The following is a 23,342-nucleotide window of genomic DNA, read 5'->3' as shown; positions in this document are numbered from 1 at the left end:
CGCGGTGTCCCGGCCAGTTCCGGCTGTCGCGAAGGAAGGAGGAGCGGCGCTCCCAGCTGCTTCTGAGCCTGTCTGAGGCTGGGCATTAATGCCCCTGGAGTGTCGTACAGCCGGTGGGGGAGACCGTCTCCCAAGAGGTGGAAGAGGACGAGGTTTAGTCTGGAAGAGCTTTAGAGGAGCCTTTTTCCAGGTGGGGCTCCAGCCATAGGCTCTGATTGGGAGACCGGCCAACATCCGAGCCTCCTACGTCACTCAGACTTACTCCTCCTGCCCCCGGTAGTAGGAGGGGGCTCCGAGCTCTGGAAACCCCGGAAAGGAAAGGGGTGAGGGGAAGAGAGCTTGACAGTCCCGGAGGTAGGGTGGGAGGGTGGGGGGTTCTCATCTGTCACTCCATGCACTCCTCTGCTCACACACACGTACCGCCCAGCTGCTGTCCCTCGAGGTGCCACCACTGAGACACCACAACTGAGAATGGCTGACCCTGAGCACTGACTTAGCGCTAGGCACTGTTCAATGAGCCTTACAGGACAACAGCCCTGTGTTAGGAAGAAACCGGTACCTAGGTAACTTACGTGGTCAGCCAGTCCCTACCTCTCAGTCCGTACCCGGCCAGCGCTGCTATGAATTTGGCCGCATTGTTTCTGCTTTAGGGACGAAGAAACTGGCTGCGGTGAAGGGGCTTTATTCAGAGTTCATTCAAACATAAAGTAAAGATATGGTTCCTGCTCAAAAGGAGTTCATAATTTAAATTTATAAATTAAATTTAAGCTTCAACCTCCTTCCCCCACTGCTATTTTCTGGGCATACAGAGGAACCTTGCCCTCAGCTGAGTCAAGTGGGGCAGACAGATGTGCTGCAGTTTGTCGTCTGGAGAGAGGAATGCCCAATCCGAGCGGGGCAGGTGGGGATTTATGACTCAGCTTGCCTGGAAAGCGTGGTTAGTTTGGAAAGCAGAGTGAAAATAACAGTTAGCGTGAGTGCTAAGGACAAGGGAGTGCCTGCCTGGTGACTGGCTTACTATTTTCTCCCTCCCTTCCGCTTGTTTACTGAGCTACTAAGATGTGCCAGCCCCATCTTGGAGCTGGGTGTTCAACTGTGAACAAGACCCACGCATTTTCTGCCTTCAAGACACTCAGTATCTAGTGGGAAAGAGGTAAATTGATGTGGGCAATGCTAGGAGCATTTTAAGGTACTGTGGGGACAGAGAGGTGTTTCTAACCTAGATCTGGGCTGTGAGTAGGTGCCATGTGAGAGAGGACTCCGAAGCATGAAACGTCTAAGCTGAGAGACGTATAGGAAGAAAAGGACCCATTCAATTCCAGGGGAGGAAGAGATTCTTGGGCATTGGAATTCTCAAAGGAGGGGTGCTGGGAGCTGGGCATTTAACAATGGAGAGTGTTTAAAGAAGAAAAGAGCCCAAAGAAAAACCCAGAGGTAGGAAAGCCTAGGCCTATATTTAGGGGACAGTGAATAGATAATTTCTGATGAAATGGGGCTGTGAGGAGGAGCGGTGTCCTTTATCTTGCTGCTGACCATGTTCTCTGGTTAATTATTTGCCTTTCTATCTGACCACTAGAACTTTGAGCACCTCGAGGTCAGGTATGTCTTTCACCTCTCTGTCTTTATTGTCCAGCACTGACCAGGCTGAGAGTGACACTTTGAATTGGGAGAGTTGAATGTTTTTAGATAGGTCTGGAAAAAGCAGGTTGGAGAAACCAGATTGCGCAGGACCTGTGAACGTTAGCTGAGTTTGTATTTTATTCCTTGGGAAGCAAGTGTTTATCAAAGGCTTTTATGCTGCCATCAGAACTGTGAAGAAGATCAGACTGACCTGGGCAGGCTAAAGATTCCACAGGGAAAATGTTGGGGGCAGGGAGATGGTGAAGGAAGTCATCGTATGAGACGATAAAGATCTAGCATTCATAGAGAATGTGGGGCCAAAAGGGAACAGTCTCATGGGAAGAATCTCAAGTTTATGCCCATCTGGGTTTAAGAAATGAATGAAAGGGATGTGGAATATCAGTCTGAGAGAAGAATATATGAACAGAAACAGGGAATTCTGGGGTTGTGTGGAAGGAGAGTTGGCTAGATTAAAAAAAAATTTTAAATAAAGTGTTTCATTTTAAATGGGCCAAATTGGAAGCGATGGTGAGTTGTCCGTATAGAAATATCAGTGGACAAATGGGGAATTACTTCAAAGAAGAAATGTGGGATTGAAACGCAGGAGGAAAAGCCAGGCCTGAAGTCATCTCTACAGAAGGGAAAGTTGAGGCCATGAGAGAAGCCAAGGTAGCCCTGTCAGCATCTCCACAGCACCTCACTACCTGCCAAGTCCTTTACTGGGACTGTCCCAGACAACTTAACGGCAAAGCTGTCCTTACATGCAGTTCCTGTCTGCTTCCCTTTAAATCCCAGGACTGTTCGCAACCGTCCCTAACAGCTGCTGTATCAAGCAATGACTGCCTGGTGCTGTGCTGTTTTGCATGTGTAACTGCTACACGCAGGGCTGTATTCAAGAAGCCTAGTGCAGTCATAAAAACTTTATGTCTTCATCCCTGTTCTTTCTAGGAATCTTTACTTGCCCCTGGATTACATCTAGTCACCAGGACAGACTGACTTAGTGCAATAGCCTAAATATCCAGATCACATTAATAGTCAAAACTCTGAACTTAATTCAAAGTTAAAGTGTCTCTTCTTCTTGAACTTTAGTTAGGCTCCACTTTTGGAGAGTGGGGCAGTTGACTTCTGTATTTCTCCATCTTGCTTTCTCATCTCCCCTCCCACACCACGCAGATGGAGGCTTCAGATCCATCAGTATTGATGGAGGAGGACATAAGAGTGGAGATAGGGGCAGGAAAGATCTCTTTGTCTTCTGGCATTAGTATTTTATGGGCTTGGTGAGAGTTCAGCTGACTCCATGCAGTGCTTTTGTGGATCTCTCTTACCTGCAGTTCTCTTGACCTAGTGGTTACCCTTACCTTGCTGCTTTCAGTTGCTTCCTCAGCCCCTGGTTTCTGGAATTCCCCACTACCTGCAGTTGGTCCCTTGTTCCTCCAGGCAGCCCCTCTGGGGCAAAGTCTAGTTGGCCCTCTCTCCTGCCTATCCCACATCTGGTCTATAGGACGTACTAATGTATCTTTTGCCTTAACAAAATCTGGGGATGCAGACAATTTCGAATGCAGCTGCCTCTCTTTGCTTTGTTAACAGCCTCAGACTTTCCAGCTGGGGGCCCAGCATCAGCCTCTGTGCCTGCACAAGCTTCAGAGGGCACAGGCCAAATTATTCTAGGGGTTTTCTTTCTGGTTTCATGAACTGTTTCAAGAAAGCTGAGACTTGTAAATGTTTGAAAAAGAAAGAAGGATGCAGAACCAAGATGGCAGCGTAGGTAGACACACTGCGCCTCCTTGCACAACCAGAACTGACAGAAAATCGAACGGCAGGGAAGTCCGACACCAAGTAGATAAAAAAGAAACATAGGGCGAGAACCAGGATGGCGGCGTAGGTAGACACACTGCACCTCCTCGCACAACCAGAACTGACCGAGAATCAAACAGCAAGGGGGACCAACACCAAGGAAATAGAAAATAAACATTCATCCAGACTGGTAGGAGGGGCAGAGACGGGCACCGGGGTGGAGAGGACTCGCGTGGCCGTGGCGGGACTGAGACTGGCGGAGTGTGGGACAAATGGCGCAGGCAGTCCAAGCACTAGCAGACCCTGTGGCCCCACATTTGCACAGATAAACCCAGAGGGCCGGACTCAGAGTGGCGGAGAGTGGGGCAGGCAGAGTGGCGGGTAGCACCCTGTGGCACCACATTCGCCCACAGATAAACCTGACGAACGGTGGGGAGCAGAGCAGACCACGCAACCCAGGGCTCCAGCTCGGGGAAATAAAGCCTCAAACCTCTGATTGAAAGCACCCCTGGAGGTTGGGGCGGCAGCAGGAGAGACTCCCAGCCTCACAGGAGAGGTTGTTGGAGAGACCCACAGGGACCTAGAGTGTGCACAGGCCCATTTACTCGGGAACCAGCACCAGAGTGGCCCAGTTTGATTGTGGGTATCGGAGTGAAAGATTGAAATCCGGAGGACAGTGAGGCGGGCGCCATTGCTCCCACTCGGCCCCTCCCCCACGTACAGCGTCACCGAGCAGCCACCAGCATTACCCCGCCCCGGTGAACACCTAAGGCTCCGCCCCTTACAGTAACAGACGCGCCAAGACAAACAAACAAACAAACAAAAATGGCCCAAATGACAGAACACTTCAAAGCTCCAGAAAAAATACAACTAAGCGACGAAGAGATAGCCAACCTATCGGATGCACAGTTCAAAGCACTGGTTATCAATATGCTCACAGAATTGGTTGAATCTGTTCGAAAAACAGATGAAAAAATGAAGCCTATGCTAAGAGAAACAAAGGAAAATGTACAGGGAACCAATAGTGATGAGAAGGAAACTGGGACTCAAATCAATGGTGTGGACCAGAAGGAAGAAAGAAACATCCAACCAGAAAAGAATGAAGAAACAAGAACTTGGAAAAATAAGGAGAGGTTTAGGAACCTCCAGGACACCTTGAAACGTTCCAACATCCGAATTATACGGGTGCCAGAAGGAGAAGAGGAAGAACAAAAAATTGAAAACTTATTTGAACAAATAATGAAGGAGAACTTCCCCAGTCTGGCAAAGGAAATAGACTTCCGGGAAGTCCAGGAAGCTCAGAGAGTCCCAAAGAAGCTGGACCCAAGGAGGAACACACCAAGGCACATCATAATTACATTACCCAAGATTAAACGCAAGGACCTACATCCAAGATTACCGTATCCAGCAAAGCTATCATTTAGAATGGAAGGGAAGATAAAGTGCTTCTCAGATAAGGTCAAGTTAAAGAAGCTCATCATCACCAAGCCCTTAGTATATGAAATGTTAAAGGGAGTTACCTAAGAAAAAGAAGATCAAAAATAGGAACAGTAAAAATGACAGCAAACTCACAGTTATTAACGATCACACATAAAACAAAAACGAGAGCAAACTAGGCAAACAACTAGAACATGAGGGTTGTCAGTAAGGGAGTGGGAGGGGGAGAGGGGGGTAAAGGTACAGAGAATAAGTAGCATAGATGATAGGTGGAAAATAGACAGGGGGAGGGTGAAAATAGTGTAGGAAATGTAGAAGCCAAAGAACTTATAAGTATGACCCATGGACATGAACTATGGGGGGGGAATGTGGGAGGGAGGGGGGTGGGCAGGATGGAGTGGAGTGGGGGGAAATGGGACAACTGTAATAGCATAATCAATAAATATATTTTTTTAAAAAAGAAACATACATCCAGACCGATAGGAGGGGCAGACACAGGCACCAGGGCGGAGAGGACTCGAGTGGCTGTGGCGGGACCCAGACTGGCTACGAAAGGGGCAGACAGTCTGACCACTAGCAGACTCTGCAGCCCCACATTCGCGCACAGATAAACCGAGAGGGCCGGACTCAGAGTGGCGGAGAGCGGGGTAGGCAGAGCTGAGGGTAGCACCCCGCAGCCCCACACTCGAGCACAGATAAACAGGGACAAACGGTGGGGAGCGAAGCGGACCGCGTAACCCAGGGCTCCAGCACCAGGAAATAAAGCCTCAAACCTCTGATTGAAAGCGCCCGTGGGGGTTGGGGCGGCAGCAGGAGAGACTCCCAGCCTCACAGGAGAGGTTGTTGGAGAGACCCACAGGGGCCTAGAGTGTGCACAAGCCCACCCACTCAGGAACCAGCACCAGATGGGCCCAATTTGATTGTGGGTAGCAGAGGGAGTGGCTGAAATGCGGTGGAGAGTGGAGCGGGCGTCATTGCTCCCTCTTGGCCCCTCCCCCACGTACAGCATCACAGCCCAGCGACCAGCATTACCCCACCCCGGGGAACACCTAAAGCTCCGCCCCTTTAAGTAACAGACACACCAAGACAAAAAAAAATGGCCCAAATGACAGAACACTTCAAAGCTCCAGAAAAAATACAACTAAGCAAGGAAGAGATAGCCAACCTATCGGATGCACAGTTCATAACACTGGTTATCAAGACGCTCACAGAATTGGTTGAATTTGTTCGAAAACTAGATGAAAAAATGAAGGCTATGCTAAGAGAAACAAAGGAAAATGTACAGGGAACCAATAGTGATGGGAAGGAAACTGGGACTCAAATCAATGGTGTGGACCAGAAGGAAGAAAGAAACATCTAACCAGAAAATAATGAAGAAACAAGAATTCAGAAAAATGAGGAGAGGCTTAGGAACCTCCAGGACATCTTGAAATGTTCCAACATCCGAATTATAGGGGTGCCAGAAGGAGAAGGAGGAAGAACAAAAAATTGAAAACTTATTTGAACAAATAATGAAGGAGAACTTCCCCAGTCTGGCAAAGGAAATAGACTTCCAGGAAGTCCAGGAAGCTCAGAGAGTCCCAAAGAAGCTGGACCCAAGGAGGAACACACCAAGGCACATCATAATTACATTACCCAAGATGAAACGGAAGGAGAGAATCTTACAAGCAGCAAGAGAAAAGAACACAGTTACCTACAAAGGAATTCCCATAAGACTGTCAGCTGATTTCTCCAAAGAGACCTTACAGGCAAGAAGGGGCTGGAAAGAAGTATTCAAAGTCTTGAAAGGCAAGGACCTACATCCAAGATTGCTCTATCCAGCAAAGCTATCATTTAGAATAGAAGGGAAGATAAAGTGCTTCTCAGATAAGGTCAAGTTAAAGGAGTTCATCATCACCAAGCCATTATTATATGAAATGTTAAAGGGAGTTACCTAAGAAAAAGATAAAAAATATGAACAGTTAAAATGACAGCAAACTGACAGTTATTAACAACCACACCTAAAACCAAAACAAGAAAACTAAGCAAACAACTAGAACAGAAACAGAACCACAGAAATGGAGATCACATGGAGGGTTATCAATAGGGGATTGGGAGGGGGAGAGAGGGGGAAAAGGTACAGAGAATAAGTAGCATAGATGATAGGTGGAAAGTAGACAGGGGGAGGGTAAGAATAGTGTAGGAAATGTAGAAGCCAAAGAACTTATAAGTATGACCCATGGACATGAACTATAGGGGGGAAATGTGGGAGGGAGGGGGTGGTCAGGATGGAGTTGAGTGAAGGGGCGGAAATGGGACAACTGTAGTAGCATAATAAATATATATAAAAAATAAAATAAAAAATTTTAAAAAAATAAGAAAGAAGGATGCTAACAGACGGGGTGAGCTTTGAGATATTGAAAGGAGAGGGGGAGGAGGAAGGATTAGATAGGAGAGCATGAGGTCAGAGGATGTTTATCTCCTGACTCGGAGAAAGCTGTAAGGACAGCCAGGGAGCAGTTGGGGGAAGAGGGCCTTTCACACCTAGTGACCTTAACCTTCCCAAATAGGAACTAGAAAATTACAGAGAAGTGGCTCCACTGGGACCCAAGGAGGGTGAGGAGGTTTGGGTAAGAGTTGTAGGCTTTAGGGAAATGCTGGGCAAATGAGGAGTGAGGAAAAAAGGATAAGCTGGTGGCTGTGGGGGCCCAGCTGAAGTTCTGTAGTGTGTACTTTCTGTGTGCCTGCGTCCTGATGGTTTCCAATGCCCAGACCCCATACTAGGGTCATAGACGTACAGGTGGGGCTACACACACAGATGCACATCCGTATACACACCTGTGTATTCACATCTTTGAATACATAAACCCATGGATCTATGCAGGGGATTTATTTTCATTTTTTACTGCCATATAGTTTACATGCGTTACAGTATACCAATCTTAAGTGTTCCGTTGGTTGGTTTTGACAGTTTATACCCTTGTAACCTCCACTCCAAATAAGCTATAGAACGTTTTCATTCCAGTTTCCTTGTGCTTCTTTTCTTTTTTTCAATATATTTATTGATTATGCTATTACAGTTGTCCCATTCCCCCCCCACTCCACTCCATCCTGCCCACCCCCCTCCCTCCCACACCCCCCCATAGTTCATGTCCATGGGTCATACTTATAAGTTCTTTGGCTTCTACATTTCCTACACTATTTTCACCCTCCCCCTGTCTATTTTCCACCTATCATCTATGCTACTTATTCTCTGTACCTTTACCTCCCTCTCCCCCTCCCACTCCCTTATTGACAACCCTCATGTTCTAGTTGTTTGCCTAGTTTGCTCTCGTTTTTGTTTTATGTATGGCCATTAATAACTGTGAGTTTGCTGTCATTTTTACTGTTCCTATTTTTGATCTTCTTTTTCTTAGGTAACTCCCTTTAACATTTCATATACTAAGGGCTTGGTGATGATGAGCTTCTTTAACTTGACCTTATCTGAGAAGCACTTTATCTTCCCTTCCATTCTAAATGATAGCTTTGCTGGATACAGTAATCTTGGATGTAGGTCCTTGCGTTTAATCTTGGGTAATTAATTATGATGTGCCTTGGTGTGTTCCCCCTTGGGTCCAGCTTCTTTGAGACTCTCTGAGCTTCCTGGACTTCCCGGAAGTCTATTTCCTCTGCCAGATCGGGGAAGTTCTCCATTATTTGTTCAAATAAGTTTTCAATTTTTTGTTCTTCCTCTTCTCCTTCTGGCACCCGTATAATTCGGATGTTGGAACGTTTCAAGGTGTCCTGGAGGTTCCTAAACCTCTCCTTATTTTTCCAAGTTCTTGTTTCTTCATTCTTTTCTGGTTGGATGTTTCTTTCTTCCTTCTGGTCCACACCATTGATTTGAGTCCCAGTTTCCTTCTCATCACTATTGGTTCCCTGTACATTTTCCTTTGTTTCTCTTAGCATAGGCTTCATTTTTTCATCTGTTTTTCGAACAGATTCAACCAATTCTGTGAGCATATTGATAACCAGTGCTTTGAACTGTGCATCCGATAGGTTGGCTATCTCTTCCTTGCTTAGTTGTATTTTTTCTGGAGCTTTGAAGTGTTCTGTCATTTGGGCCATTTTTTGTTCGTTTGTTTGTTTGTCTTGGCGCGTCTGTTACTGTAAGGGGCGGAGCCTTAGGTGTTCACCGGGGCGGGGTAATGCTGGTGGCTGCTCGGTGACGCTGTACGTGGGGGAGGGGCCGAGTGGGAGCAATGGCGCCCGCCTCACTGTCCTCCGGATTTCAATCTTTCACTCCGATACCCACAATCAAACTGGGCCACTCTGGTGCTGGTTCCCGAGTAAATGGGCCTGTGCACACTCTAGGTCCCTGTGGGTCTCTCCAACAACCTCTCCTGTGAGGCTGGGAGTCTCTCCTGCTGCCGCCCCAACCTCCAGGGGTGCTTTCAATCAGAGGTTTGAGGCTTTATTTCCCCGAGCTGGAGCCCTGGGTTGCGTGGTCTGCTCTGCTCCCCGCCGTTCGTCAGGTTTATCTGTGGGCGAATGTGGTGCCGCAGGGTGCTACCCGCCACTCTGCCTGCCCCACTCTCCGCCACTCTGAGTCCGGCCCTCTGGGTTTATCTGTGCAAATGTGGGGCCGCAGGGTCTGCTAGTGCTTGGACTGCCTGCGCCATTTGTCCCACACTCCGCCAGTCTCAGTCCCGCCACGGCCACGCGAGTCCTCTCCACCCCGGTGCCCGTCTCTGCCCCTCCTACCAGTCTGGATGAATGTTTATTTTCTATTTCCTTGGTGTTGGTCCCCCTTGCTGTTTGATTCTCGGTCAGTTCTGGTTGTGCGAGGAGGTGCAGTGTGTCTACCTACGCCGCCATCTTGGTTCCCAATTCCTCCTTGTGCTTCTTTTCATCAGTCCCCCAAGACAGCTACTTCCTGATTTCTATCACCATAGATTTATTTTGCTTGTCTTTCATTGTATATTTTTATACACAATATGCAAATACATCGACACCCACCTTGCTCTACCCCCACAAATACACAAGCCACACACATCCACATACACTGACCACAGTCACGAGCTATCAGATTTTTGCTTTTAGGTACACATGTTATATAATAACCTACCTTCTCTTCAACCCTAAAATTGTATGTAGCTCTTCAACCCTAAAATTGTATGAACCTCAAGTGAAATATTTTAAATCTTTCAGATGCTTGGAGCTAAAACTGAGTTAGGAAAGTGTTAATTGTTTCACCTTGAATGCGAGTTTTCTTTATTTTTCTCTAGGTGCTCTAGGGTATTGGAAAATGGGGACATATATTTTAAAATAGCACCATATTTAGGTAAACAGCTTTAACTTTTATTTGTGGCCCATACCTGCTTAAAGTCAAAAGGATTTGGCTCTCCAAGATGCATTCCAGAGGAACAACTATGAGGTGGTGGACTGGCGGCACCAGAGGCAGCAGGAAGCTGCAGGCAAAGAGCTCTCAAGGGCTGAGAGTCACCGATGGTGGCAGATCGAAGTTGGGACCAGAACCTTCAGTCTTCTAGACCAGTCAGAGGTCAGGGAAGTGAGAACAAAGCTGAGTTCAGAGCCTCGACAGGGCCAGTGACCCATGTGAGAGGAGCAGAAGGTGGGGCCTGAGGCCAGTTAAGGAGCAAAGGAAAAGTAGATGCTGGAGGTGGAGGAGGTGAGACCAGACGTGGAGGCCGTAGCCTTTGCGGGACTATTGCAGTTCAGCAGCTCATCTCCTATAGCTGACTCACTGCATGCATAGACCTGTCAACCTCACGGGACCAGCAGGATAGGTCTGGGGACATGGAAGCAGAGGCAAGATAGAAGACAAGGGACAGGGATATGAGCAGCTGAGGCTAGGCCTCAGGCTCATGCCTGCTGCTTGTAAAATACAGAGATACTGGCAATCACGAACAATAGGACCCGGTGCCCCTCTGAACTGAGAATTTTCAAAACCACTTCTGTAGCCTCTGAAGTTCTAGGGTACTGTGGCCTGGGACCGTGACCTCTAGCTTTCAAGGTTCAGGCCACAAGAAAATGTCAGGCTGGAATCAAGGAAAGACCCTCAGGCAACACCCCCTGCCCTTCATTACTTATAAACTCGGCCAGATCCTGCTGTGGTCTTTGGCTTGAGATTCTTTAATGGTGCTTTCTGTCTCTTGGACTTTTAGCCATCACAGACTCCTCGGTGAGTTGAAAAGACAGAGAGAGTGTAGGAATAAAGGAACTTTTGTTTCTTTAGCTCCTGCTGTATGCCAGGCCCAAGTGCTGGGCAGTTTATATCAGTTATCTCAAGGCTATGACATTCCTACACCCTTTCCTGTGTGTATTACTGCCTCAGTTTGTACGTGCCTCAGTTTGTACGTGAGGGTGTTGACATCTGTCACTGTATTTAAGCCTTGGTCACGCTGGCACAGCCTTGGTTTTCCATAGAGAACCAGTGGGTAGTGGGGTTGGCTGTGGACCCTGACTCATGTCTGTGTAGTCCTCTGGTGCCTGCTCGGCCTGAATCAGGAGCCCAAAGTGAAATTCATGGTCTGGCTTCTCGAGGAGCATTAAGTGATGCTCCTTTCCCACCAGAAGCAAATGACCACCAATTGCATCTACCCAGACTGATGGGGATGAGCATTAGACTGCACTCTCAATGTCCATGAACTGTGAGAAGCCTGGGGTCAGGCCCAGCCTCTGACAGCGATGCCCTAAGTCAGAATGGAAGGCCCCAGGCATTGGTCAGGTGTAGGGAGGCAGGAGAAAGTCTGGGCCCAGCCAGTTTCCCCTGTAGTCTCAGGCTATGCAACCCATTCCCAATTGGCTGCTTTCCTCACATACAGACACGTGCTCTCAATGGAGCTGAGCTCGCGGCCTAGCTGCAGGGCAGCTCCGAGCTGACTGGGAGAGAGAGCTACATACAAACCCCCAGTTTACAGTTCAGGCCATCACAGGGAGGGTGAAGAACCTTCCTCCTGGGGGGTGTCAGTGTGTAGGGACAAGGCCTGTGCTGGCTCACTGTTCCCCTGAAAGAGAGAGTAGGTGGCTTTGCTTGCCACCTAAAAAGCTGTGTGACTTTCCCAGATGGGCCAATTAATAGGAGGTTTAGTCTCTCTCTCATCACCTCAAACCAGAGCCCCAGAAAGTGCTCCCTCAGATCTCCCTTCCCACCTACATGTTCATTAATTCCGCAAGAACACTAAACACCCTGAAAGTCTCTGAAGAAGAGCTGTGCTGTGCTGAGAGTCCAAAGGGGAGTATCTTAAACTTGCCATTTCGACTCCACTGTTTTGAACAGGTCACCAGGAAAACAAGACTTGATAGAAGTAATTGGTACAAATGAAACTCAGTGGCAGAAACCGTATGTGGTAAAATCTGATTGAGGAATCAAATCCTTATTGTAAAATTCACATGGAAAAAAGACTTCATGTTGGGAAACATAATCTTGGTTAAACAAAATGCAAAGTTAAAAAATTGGAATTAGTTAACTCTGAAATACAGAAAAGCAATTAAAGAATTAAATGGAGCTCTGACCAGTGTGGCTCTGTGGATTGAGCGCCAGCCTGCGAACCAAAGAATTAAATTGGCTCAAAGGAATTCATTAAGGAAAATACTTTGGCAAAAACTCAAAAATAGTTTAAGGTTTTATGTAAAAGTGCAATATCAAAATATTCTTAGGGCTCAAACAGTGGAGCCAGAACATCTTAAACCCTGCAGAGTCCGGAGTAGTGCTGAAAAGGATTATTAGTGCTCAATCCTCCCCCCACCCAGGCTAGCAGTGCCCCTGATCTGAGGTCACGGGCTTGTGCCACCTCTCAGAACCATGCTGTGAGGTTCAGGGACTGCTTTCATCCCTTCTGCACTTTACCAGCACATGAGGGGCGGTTCTTGCCTGACCAGAGAAAGTGCTGCCTTTGGGAAGGAGAGAAGTCTAAAGAAGTTGATCCCTGGGGCTGGGTTTTTACCGGGGTTCCCAGAGCCAATCCCTTGGTGAATGAAGAGGTGGAGGTTGTAATGGGGAAAAGTAGGTGGGAGCTGGAGGATGTGTGTGAGCGATAGGCCAGATAGGATAGGAGCCAGCTTTTAGGTTGGCTTAATGAAATTGTGAACTAGACCTAAAGTCGGTCCTCTCTCTCCTACATTCACCACCTCCCAAATGGCCTCAGGACAGGGCTTTCGGAGGCAGAGGACCTGACTGGGAGTTGGAAAGGGAGGTCTTAAGGAGGAATCTACGTGTGACATCTATATGTATGGCATCAGGTCAAGATGCCTGGCCCCATTGGCGAAGGCAGGAATGGTGACTAATTTATTCATTCAACCCATGCTTCCTGGCACTACTCTGTACCAGAAATCGTGGGCACTGGGTGGTGCTGCAGCAGTGAACAAGAAGGGCAACATCCCTGTCCTAATGAGCCATATGTTCTAGTGGGAGGAGACTGACGACAGCAAACAAATGAGTGATAACGTCAGGTAAGGACACATAAGGTGAAGACAAAGAAACTTATATTTTGAAAGTATCACCCTTACTGATATGTGAAGATTAGACTGTAGGGGAAAAGCACAAAGTCCAGTTGGCAAGAATTATACCATCAGGAGAGAGATGATAATAACTTGGTCTAGAATGTTTGCCCTTAAGATGGAAAGAAGTAGATGGATTTGGAATATATTTAGGTCGTAGAGCTAATAGATTGGACGTGAGGGGCAGAGTGAAACAGGAATTAGGGACTTGTGTAACTAGGTGAATAATGGTGTGTTTATTGAGACTGAGGAGACTAAAAGATAAACATGTATGGAGGTGTGGGCATGTGTGAATTAAAAGTCCTCTACTGGTTATGTTATATTTGAGATGCCCATTAGCCATCCAAGTGGAGTCTGGAGCTTAGTGAGGAGGTCATGCCGGGGTACAGTTTGGGACTCATTGGTATACAAGGGGCGAGATGAATCACCTAGACACTAGATTTTAGAGTGGTGGTTCTCAGCTAGCATTTTTTTTGAAAGATTTTATTTATTTATTTCTAGACAGAGGGGAATGGAGGGAGAAAGAGAGAGAGAGAAACATCAATGTGTGGTTGCCTCTGGCGTGCCCCCCACTGGGGACCTGGCCCACAACCCAGGCACTCGCCCTGACTGGGAATTGAACCAGTGACCCTCGGGCCTTCAGGCTGGTGCTCAATCCACTGAGCCACACCAACCAGGGCTCAGCTAGTGTTTTTTAAATTAGGCAATAATTTTCAGCTTACTAGATGAAACAGACTTGCAACATAGTCTGCATAAATGCAAAATAGGTCACCTACAGCAAATGTTAAGGAAACTGGACAAAAAGGGAAAAAAGCATACATTGGGAAAAAAGATTTTCTCAAAATAAAAAAGTCAAACCATTATTATAAAGGAGGTTATCAAGAACTGTTATATTTTCCCCATCCCATTTGACGGATCTAGCACTTTGTGTTCACGTCAAATATCAGATCAGAGCATCCTAACATAAAGCAAAAAAGATTTTTAAAAAGAAGAAGAAAAAGAAGCAAACAAACAGACAAAAATCCCCCTTAACTCCCCAAACCGTAGTACAGTAACTAACTCCAGATTTCAAATTCAAAAGAAAAGAAAGTGGCGATTGAAAAAGGTGATGATGGCGGTAATCCTATGAATGGGTCTGTGATATCTCTTCTTCCAGGGGACATTTGGTGACATCTGGAAACTTTTGGTTGTTACAGCTGGATTGGGGGAGGTTTGCTGCTGGCAACCCCTGGGTGGAGGCCAGGGATGCACATGTGGGTTGGCCCTCACAACAGAGGATTATCTGGCCCCAAATGTCAGTGCTGCTGAGGTTGAGAAGCCCTGTCCTAGAGTCAGAATATAGAGAAGAAAAATAGCTATGCCCGAGGGCATTCTTCTGTGAAGAGAGAGCCTCCTGCAAAGAAGAAGGCGGGAACAGTCTGTGAGGTGGGAGGGAAGCCTGGATAGTATGTGTGGGGGTGGTAGTTCTGAAAATGGAGAGGGCTGGCTGGGGAAGGAGGAAAGCTCAACTGGGTTAAACAGCAGGTAAGAGACTCCATCCTTTGAGCATAGAGAGAAGTGACTAATGGATTAGGCAAGATAGATACTGTTGATGACCTTGATAAGAGAAGTTTTTGTAGTTTGATAGGGTTAGAAGCTCTAGGGAAAAAGCTTATACCAAGAGCCAACACTTACTGAGCATTATCTCCTCCCTGCTCAGAATGCCTTGCATGTAATTTTGAAACCAGAAAAATCAGTGTTTGTGCTGCTTATCACCACCAGAACCAGTACACAGAGACAGGGATTGAGTCTTTATGGGCACTTTATTCAGATGGCTGGTGATCTGGGTTATGTACTCTAAAAGACTGTGTTACATTTCATTTCAAACCAACCCTTTTTATGAGGAGGAGAAAAGTGTAGGTAAGAGGTCTGGAATTCAGGAAAAAAGTTGGTAGTTTTGGAATACAGGGAAAAGGTTAATCAGATAAAAGCTGTAGTCAATGCAAGCTTTTATTGCATTTTTCCTAGCATGCTTTTGTCTGTTGACCATGTGGACCAGTCATTCTTGACCTCTCTGTCTCTCCCTGGAGCACAATGGCTCAGATACCATCTTGATTGCTTGCAGGACTGGACACAAAGGTTGAATTCCTTGTGGCCTCCAGGAGCCAGGGTGCGTCAAATCTTCAGTTCCTGAAATAATAGCTTTTTACATGCATTAATTACTAAGCTTAGTAACTATAACTTAAAACTAAAATTTTTCTGTCTCTTGACTCCCCCCATCAATTTCATTAACCCACACACAACAGGTAGGTTCTGTTATGCTCATTTTATAGAAGTGGTAATGCTAACATTACCCCCATTTTACAGAGGTGCAGACTGAGGCACATGGAGGCTAATTACTCCCTATAAGGCAGCCCATAGTAGGTGGGCACAGCTGGAATTAGGACCTAAACAGTTTGGAGGCGAGGAAGTGGAGGCAGTAAATTCAATACCGCCCTTTTGAGAAGTCTTGCTGTAAAGGAGAACAAAGACAGGGACAGAGGATATTTGTGTTCTGATAGGAATGGTCCATGTAGAGGCTGAAATTGATGGAGGGGAAGCTGAGAGCCAAAGTCCTTGAGGAGGTGAGACATGATCCAGGGGACCATGTCCAGGATTTGGCCTTTCCCTGGAGCATCATATTGGTAACTCTGAAGTGGACCCTAATTGTTTTTGATCAAGATTACCTAGCCCTGGACTCAAATTCTCCACCTGTCCCCTGCTGGGACTGGACAGCTCCGTGCATCCCCCACCCCTGCTAAAAGGAGACTTCACTGCAGGGAGCTGCTGCACAGGCCCAGCCCTTCTCTTTCAGTGTCCTTGAAGCACCAGAGACAGTCATCCTCAGGAACCAGTATCTCAAGTACAACCCTGCAGTTAGGAGCCAGAGCCCAAGTTGGCTGGGCAGTTCTGTTAAACCACATCAGCAATTCTCCACCCAACAGTGACCCTCATGATCCTTATCATAGCCTCCCTAGGGCCTTCCCTTGTCACTCCCTCTCTGCTCTTGCCATACCAGGCTCCTTGAACTCTCTCAGGTATTGTGGGGGGGCTTTGCCCACAAAGCCCCCCTGGCCTCTGTGGATGAGAATAAGTCTATCAAGACATGATCTGCTTGAGGAGGAAAGGCTGACCAGTCTCTCAGAGGAGAAAGGTGTCAAGCCTCTCTCTCAGTGGGCTTTTATTGAGTTTAGCTTGCATAGGGATGCATATCAAAGAAAGGAGGTATGGTTTACAGACAACCTTTCTGGTCATGGGGGTCCTTTTGAGTCAGGGTTTGGTAGACAGGGTGATGCCAGTTGGCTGTAAGACCTTGGGAAACAAACTTATTTTGTGCTTGGACCCTTAACATTTAAACTGAGGACATGCTTAGCATAGCAGGTTTCAGAGGACTTTATGCGTTTTTTCTTAGGCCTGATTGCCCCCTGCTAGGAACTGCCTGTTCCGGCACAGGGCTGCACCCCACTTCGACATTGTTTCAGGCCTGAATCAGGCAGGGGAAGCAAGGTGGCCAAGAGATTAGGAGACTTTATACAGATACAACGAGGACTCAGGCTATGATAAAGCTGAGGGGTGAGGGTTTTTTGTTTCTTCTCCACAATCCCTTAAGTCCTTCCTTGATGGCCCCTTCACAACTGTGTCTGTCTTAGGTTGTCCTTTCTTGTGGAATCTTACCTGTCATTGACTATCCAGCCATCCTCAAGGGGCCAAGCAGGGTGAAGTAAAAGGGGCAGAGGCTGCGCCCAGGCTGAGAGGATAAGTTTTGTCTTCTCAGTGGCTTATGGTCCCAAGGTCCCCTAGCCATGGGGCCTTTTTGCCTGTCGGCAGGGTTATAGCTTCTAAAACCAGGCAGGATGGTTCCCAGCAAGGTATGAATGCTCTTGCCCTTTTTTTCACCCTCCCTCCTCCACCTGGCTAAGTGTTGCCTAGCCTCCTGCCTCAGCTTAGCAGTCACATCTCAGACAGCCCTTCTCTGATCCCCCCAACTAGGTTAGGCCCTCTCATTAGCTCTTCCTCCTACATGGGACATTGACTTTTTTATAGTGCTTTTCCTACTGGTATTTTTTGTCCAATGTCTGCATTCCACACTGGACTGTAACCTTCATGAAGGTAGGTTTAGTTTACCACAATTATTTTCAGTGCCTGGCATGTAGTAGGCGCTCAGTAACTATAAGCTAAAAGAACAAATGAATTGGTGACTATTTTACAGCCTATTTGTTATTTACATGCTTCAGATGTTGTATTCAAATTTTATTCTCTACACATGTTGCACTACAAAATTTTGAAGCTTTCCTGATCATGTTCATGGTTACTTTTATCTTTGCTTGCAGATGTGTTAAGAAAGAGTTTAATTCAACATCTTACTTTTTGACCATTCATTTAAAATAAAATAGAAACTTTACATTATTGCTTCTTCCTAATAGGATGGCTGATTTGGTTTTATGTGAGCCAATAGAGCTTTACAACATCTTGAATCAGGTCACAAAAGTATCCAGATTGGCTGAAACCAACTATCTTTGTTTATTGGGTAAGTACTTAAAAAAAATTATAGATAACATCTTTCAAACATTATTTTTGATGAATCAACAAACTTTGGGGGGTGGGGGGTTAAATGACTTTAGAAATCTGTTAAACTTACTGTGCATAGCTTAAAATGCTGCGACTCACTCAGTGTGACTTGGAAATCATCCCAGATTAAATCTAGAATTTCCCAGAACACTCGTGTTCTGCATCCTCTTGTTTTAGTGAAATGTATCAAACATCTAACAAATATATAGATATACTAATAAACACCCATGTATTCACCACTCAGATTTAACATAAATGTTCCACACAGACATACCCCTGTTGTGTACTCCATCCTGATCTCATTTCCTTCCTTCCCCGAAAATAACTGCTTCTATATTTTTACATTTTTACTGCATATGCAGGCACCCCAAAGTAATGCATGGTTTAAACATTTACACAAACAGTACTATAATGTACAATCATTATGCAATTTGCTTTTTTTTGCTTAAAATGATATATTTCCCTCTAAATTTGAAGCTCTAATTTATCTTGGCTGTTAATTGGGATATAGATCTATTTCTAATTGACTGCAACGTGGAGCTTGCATTGTGTGGCCGTAATGGACAGTGCCGTAGTGAGCAACTTTGTGCATCCCTCCTGATTCATGTGCAGCAGTTTCTTCGGGATCTCTACATAGAGGTGGAATCACCAAGTTGCAAATTCAGCCTCACTACATTATTGTCAAATTGCCCTCCATAAAGATTGTATCAATTTACATTTGTATCATCAGTGTAAGAAACACACCTGCCAATACCTGGTTTTGTCAGCCTTTAACATTTTTGCAATCCGATTTGGTGTGGATTGGTATTATGTTTTCTCCCCAATTAAAAAAATTGCGATAAATTACACATAACATAAAATTTACCATCTTAACCATTTGTAATTAAACTTATTGGGGTAACATTGGTTCATATGGTCCTATAGGTTCCAGGTGTACATTTCTTTGATATTTGATCTGTGTATTGCATTGTGTTCCTACCACACAATGTCAGATTGTCTTACCAAGTCACCATATATTTGGCCCCTTTACCCTTTAATACCCCCTCCCCCTTCCCTCTGGTAACCACCATGCTGTTGTCTGTCTGTGTCTATGAGTTTCGGTTTATATCCCACATCTGAGTGGAATCATATGGTTCTTAGCTTTCTCTGACTGACATTTCTCTTAGCATAATTTGTTGTCGCAAATGGCAGTATTTCATCTTTTTTATGGCTGAGTAGCATCCGTTGTATATATGTGCCACATCTCCTCTATCTAATCCTCTATAGAAGGACACCGTGGTTGTCTCCATGTCTTAACCATGGTGAATAATGCTGCATTGAACATAGAGGGATGCATATATCTTTGCAAATAAATGTTTTCGAGTTTTTCAGGTAGGTACCCAGAAGAGGGAGAGCTGGATCATATTGTAACTCTATTCTTAATGTTTTGAGGAACCACCATACTGTTTTCCATAGTGGCTGTACCAGTCTGTATTCTCACCAGTAGTGAATGAGAGTTCCTTTTTCAATGCAACCTCTCCAACACTTGTTATTACCTGTCTTGTAGAGAATAGCCATTCTAACAGGTGTGCGGTGGTATCTCATTGTAGTTGTGATTTGCATTTCCCTAATAGCTAGTGAAGTTGAACATATTTTTATATATCTGTTGGCCATTGGTACGTATTCTTGGGAGAGATGTCTGTTCAGGTTCATCTTAACCATTCTTTTAATTTAATTTTTTAATTTATTGATTTTAGAGAGAGAGGGAGAAGCATTGATTTCTTGTTCCACTTATTTATGCATTCATTGGTTGCTTCTTGTATGTGCCCTGACCAGGGATTGAACCCACAAGCTTGGCGTATCAGGACAGTGCTCCAACCAACTGAGCCACCTGACCAGGGCTCATTATAGTTTTAGTTTGCATTTCCCTATGATTACTGATGTCGAGTGTCATGCCATGTGCTTATATTCTTTGCAGAAAGGTCCATGCAGGTCCTTTGCCCATTTTGAATTGTTTTTTATTTTCATTGTTGAGCTTTAGGTTTCTATGTATTCTGGGTATTTTCAGATTTAATTTTCATGAAGTTCATTTTGTCTATTTTTGTTGTTGCTTGTGCTTTTGGTGTCAATTCCAAGAAGTCATTGCCAAAACAGTGTTGTGAAGCTTTTGCCTTATATTTTCTTCTAAGTTTTATACTTTTAGGTCTTTGATCCATTTTAAGTTCATTTTTGTATGTGGTATTAGATCAGGGTCCAACTTCATTCTTTTGCATGTGTATATCCAGTTTTCCCAGAACCATTTGTTGAAAAGACTGTCCTATTCACCGTCTCTTAAGATTCCATATGAACTTGGGATGATTTTTTTCTATTTCCGCAAAAAACATTATTGGGATTTTGAAAGAGATCACATTAAATCTGTAGATTGCTTTGTGTAGTATCGATATCTTAACAATATTAAGTCTTTCAGTACATGAACATAGAGTGTTTTCCATTTATTTGTCTATTTTAAATGTCTTTCAGTGACATTTTGTAGTTTTCATTGTACAAGTATTTCATGTCTTGGTTAAGTTAATTTTTTAAAAAAGATTTTATTTATTTTTAGGGAGAGGGGAAGGGAGGGAGAAAGAGAGGGAGAGAAACATCAAAATGTAGTTGTCTCTAGTGCGCCCCCTACTGGGGTCCTGGCCTGAAACCCAGGCATGTGACCTGACTGGGTATTGAATGAGTGACCCTTTGGTTCACAGGCTGGCACTCAATCCACTGGGCCACACCAGCCAGGGGGTAAGTTAAATTTTTTTAATCCTTACCTGAGGACATTTTTCAGTGCTTTTTTTAGAGAGAGAGGAAGGGAGAGAGAGAAGCATTGATTTGTTGCCAGAGGGAAATATCGATGAAAGAGAAAAGCATCGATTGGTTGCCTCCAGTAGGCGCCCAAACGTGTATAATTTGCACCCAGACTGGGGATCAAACCCGCAACCTAGGTGTGTGCACTGACTAGGAATTGAACCTTCAACCTTTTGTCTATGGGATGATGCTTCAACCAACTGAGCCACACTGGCCAGAGCAAGTTAACTCTATAAAAGCACTTTTTTGACCTGGCCAGGGGGCTCGGTTGGTCAGATCGTTGTCCCAGGGCACACACAGGGAGAGGGTGGTGGGTCAATATTTTATTGGTTATGCTATTACAGTTGTCCCACTTTTTTCTCCTCTTTAACCCCTTCTGCCCTGTACCTGCCCACTCTCTAGCATTCCTCCCCCTCTTAGTTCGTGTCCACGGGTCGTACATATAAGTTCTTTGGCTTCTCCATTTCCTATACTATTCTTAACCTCCCCATCTATTTTGTGCCTACCAATTATGCTTCTTATTCCCTGTACCTTTCCTGCTATTCTCTCCCTTCCCTCCCCACTGATAATCTTCCATGTGATCTCCATTTCTGTGATTCTGTTCCTGTTCTAGTTGTTTGCTTAGTTTTTGTTTTTATTTTTTAGGTTCAGTTGTTGATAGGTGTGAGTTTGTTGTCTTTTTATTGCTCACAGTTGTGATCTTCTTCTTTTTCTTAGATAAGTCCCTTTAACATTTCATATAATAAGGGCTTGGTGATGATGAACTCCTTTAACTTGACCTTATCTGGGAAGTACTTTATCTGCCCTTCCATTCTAAATGGTAGCTTTGCTGGGTGGAGTAATCTTGGATGTAGGTTTTGCCTTTCATGACTGTAGGGTAAGTGGAGGCAACCTGGCTTCCTCACCCAGGCGTCTGGGTAGCTAGGGGAAGCAGTGTTCCCACAGCCTTGGAGGCGCCTGATAACCAGTGTTCTCATAGCCTTGAGACTGGGTCTGATAAACTGTTCCCATAACATGAAGTGAGCTCGCATGCGCAGAATTATGTTATGTTATGTAATGTTCTGGCATCTTGCCGGTTTTGTTCCCCTCTAGTACTTAAATAGGTAGGGACTCCCTGCTGGGGGTGATGATGATGAGAGACATGCAAGGGGACAAGTGCCGTGATGGGTGCCACGCTGGGGAGCAGGGGCCATGACATGAGACATACAGAGACATGCAGCTTACAGCGTGCATGGCTTGCCCACCCATGAATAAAGGCATGATAGACATCCCATGAATATTTTTCCGTCTGCACAAATACCATGAACCTGTCTGGCCTTGAAGGGTGGCAACACAATGACTTTGAATACTTCTTTCCGGCCCCTACTTGCCTGAAAGGTTTCTTTTGAGAAATCAGCTGATAGTCTTATGGGAACTCTTTTGTAGGTAACCCTCTCCTTTCCTCTTGCTGCTTTTAAGATTCTCTCCTTATCTTTAGTCTTGGGTAACTTAATTATTATGTGTCTTGGTGTGTTTCTTCTTGGATCCAACTTCTTTGGGACTCTCTGAGGGTCCCGGACTTGCGTGTCTAGTTCCTTTGCCAGATTGGGGAAGTTTTCCTTCATTATTTGTTCAAATAAGTTTTCAGTTTCTTGCTTTTCCTTTTCTCCTTCTGGCATCCCTATGATTTGGATGTTGGAACATTTAAAGTTGTCCCAGAGGTTCCTCAGCCTCTCCTCACTTTTTTGAATTCTTGGTTCTTCATTCTGTTTCAGTTGGGTGTTTATTTCTTCCTTTTGCTCCAAATTGTTGATTTGAGTCCCAGTTTCCTTCCCTTCACTGTTGGTTCCCTGTAAATTTCCCTTTATTTCACTTTGTATAGCCGTCATTTCTACCTTCATTTTGCGACCATACTCAACCATTTCTGTGAGCATCCTGATTACTAGTGTTTTGAACTCTGCATCTGAAAATTTGTCTATCTCCTCGTTGCTTAGTTCTTTTTCTGGAGTTTTGATCTGTTCTTTCATTTGTGCCATATTTCTTTGTCTCAGCAGAGCACCTGTTACTTTGTAAGGGGTAGAGCCTTAGGTATTCCTCAGGGAGGAGCAACCCACTCCACTGCCTTTTGGTGTTGTATGTGGGGGAGGGGTCAGAGAGGGAACAATGCCCTTTGCTCAGCTCTCATCCACTTTCTGACATGTCCCTCGCTTCCTACAAGCAGATTGTGCCCTTTCAGGTGCTGATTCCCAGGTGGGTAGGGTGGTGTATGTTCTAGGATCCCATGGGCCTCTCCAATGGACTCTCCTGTGAGACTGGGAGTTTCTCCCACTGCTGCAACCTCCACAGACTTTTACAGTCAGAGGTTTTGGGGCTTTATTTCCCTGCGCTGGAACCCTGGGTTGCACCATTTGTCTCACTCCTCAGTTGTTCCTCCTGGTTTACCCACACACGAATGTGGGGAATCCCAACTGCTAGCCGCTGCCTTGCCTTCCCCAGTTTGATGCCACCTTGCTGTGTGTCCCCTCTGCCCCAGCTGCCTGTCTCCGCCCCTCCTACTGGTCTGGATGAATGTTTCTTCTTTAACTCCTTGGCTGTTGGACTTCCATGAAGTTTGATTTTGT

The 23,342-nt window shown here is 45.5% G+C and overlaps 1 protein-coding gene across 1 annotated transcript in view; it reads left to right on the top strand.

The window, feature by feature from the left end:
- Positions 1-83: 83 nt before the first annotated feature.
- Positions 84-23,342, top strand: part of STYXL1 (serine/threonine/tyrosine interacting like 1) — a 59,116-nt gene continuing 35,857 nt past the window's right edge. Inside the window, exons 1-2 of the mRNA XM_045204494.2 lie at positions 84-190; positions 17,775-17,878. Of these exons, the coding sequence (XP_045060429.2) occupies positions 17,776-17,878 (103 nt within the window). The 5' untranslated portion in view covers positions 84-190; position 17,775. The remainder of the gene's footprint in view (positions 191-17,774; positions 17,879-23,342) is intronic.

This window comes from Desmodus rotundus, chromosome 1 (assembly GCF_022682495.2).
Source record: "Desmodus rotundus isolate HL8 chromosome 1, HLdesRot8A.1, whole genome shotgun sequence".
NCBI classification, from domain to species: Eukaryota; Metazoa; Chordata; class Mammalia; order Chiroptera; family Phyllostomidae; genus Desmodus; species Desmodus rotundus.
Note: the sequence above shows the minus strand (reverse complement) of the source record. Positions and strands in the feature narration are given on the sequence as shown.